This window comes from Geospiza fortis, unplaced genomic scaffold (assembly GCF_000277835.1).
Source record: "Geospiza fortis unplaced genomic scaffold, GeoFor_1.0 scaffold520, whole genome shotgun sequence".
In the NCBI taxonomy this organism is placed as follows: Eukaryota; Metazoa; Chordata; class Aves; order Passeriformes; family Thraupidae; genus Geospiza; species Geospiza fortis.
This window is the reverse complement of record NW_005054821.1, coordinates 778-1,725: the sequence shown is the minus strand read 5'-3', so window position 1 is coordinate 1,725 and position 948 is coordinate 778. Positions and strand designations below refer to the sequence as shown.

Sequence of the window (948 nt, the reverse complement as noted above, 5' to 3'; positions counted from 1 at the left end):
GCAGATAATTTCGTGGTGGATCAGAGCTCGTGCGTGCGCGCCTGCCCCAACGACAAGATGGAGGTGGAGAAGAACGGGCTGAAGATCTGCGAGCCCTGCGCGGGGCTGTGCCCCAAGGGTAGGGGCTGGGGAGGGTTCTGAGGGTCCCCAGGGGGGTCTGGGGGCTGTGGGACCCCCCCCGACCCCTGCCCACCCCTCACAGCCTGCGAGGGCACCGGCGCTGGCAGCAAATACCAGACGGTGGATTCCAGCAACATCGACACCTTCATCAACTGCACCAAGATCCTGGGCAACCTCGACTTCCTCATCACGGGCCTGGAGGGGTGAGGGATGGAATTTGGGATCTGGGGGGTTCGGGGGGGGTTTAGGGGGTGCAGCCCCCCGCCCCAGCCCCGCTGACCCCTCCTCTGGCCCCGCAGGGACCCCTGGCGCAACATCTCGGCGCTGGACCCCGAGAAGCTGAACGTGTTCCGCACAGTGCGGGAGATCACAGGTGAGGAGGGGGGGCCGGGGGGGCTGGGACCCCCCTGGGACCCCCCAGGACCCCCCTGAGCCCCCGGTGTGCCCGCAGGGTACCTGAACATCCAGTCCTGGCCCAAGCACATGCACAACTTCAGCGTCTTCTCCAACCTCGAGACCATCGGGGGACGGAGCCTGTACAAGTGAGGAGCCCCTGCCGCGTGTCCTGCGCTCCTCCCCGGCATCCCTGATCCTGAACTCCCTGTTTTCCTTGATTCCCGCATTCCCAATCCCTGAATTCCCCACTTTCCCTAATCCCTGCATTCCCGATCCCTGAATTCCCTAATTCCTGCATTCCCCGGCATCTTCAATCCCTGAATTCCCCCTTTCCCCCAATCCCGAATTCCCCATTTTCCCCAATTCCCTCCTCCCCTTGTCCCTGCACCCCTGCTTGTCCCGGCACCCCCCATCCCTCTGTCCTTGTCCGTC

At 64.3% G+C, this 948-nt stretch overlaps 1 protein-coding gene across 1 annotated transcript in view; it reads left to right on the top strand.

The window, feature by feature from the left end:
- Nucleotides 1-948, top strand: part of LOC102042709 (receptor tyrosine-protein kinase erbB-3-like) — a gene marked incomplete at its 3' end in the record, with an annotated part of 5,529 nt that overhangs the window by 4,095 nt on the left and 486 nt on the right. Inside the window, exons 5-8 of the mRNA XM_014311445.1 lie at nt 5-118; nt 203-323; nt 420-493; nt 572-662. Coding sequence (XP_014166920.1) covers nt 5-118; nt 203-323; nt 420-493; nt 572-662 — 400 coding nt within the window. The remainder of the gene's footprint in view (nt 1-4; nt 119-202; nt 324-419; nt 494-571; nt 663-948) is intronic.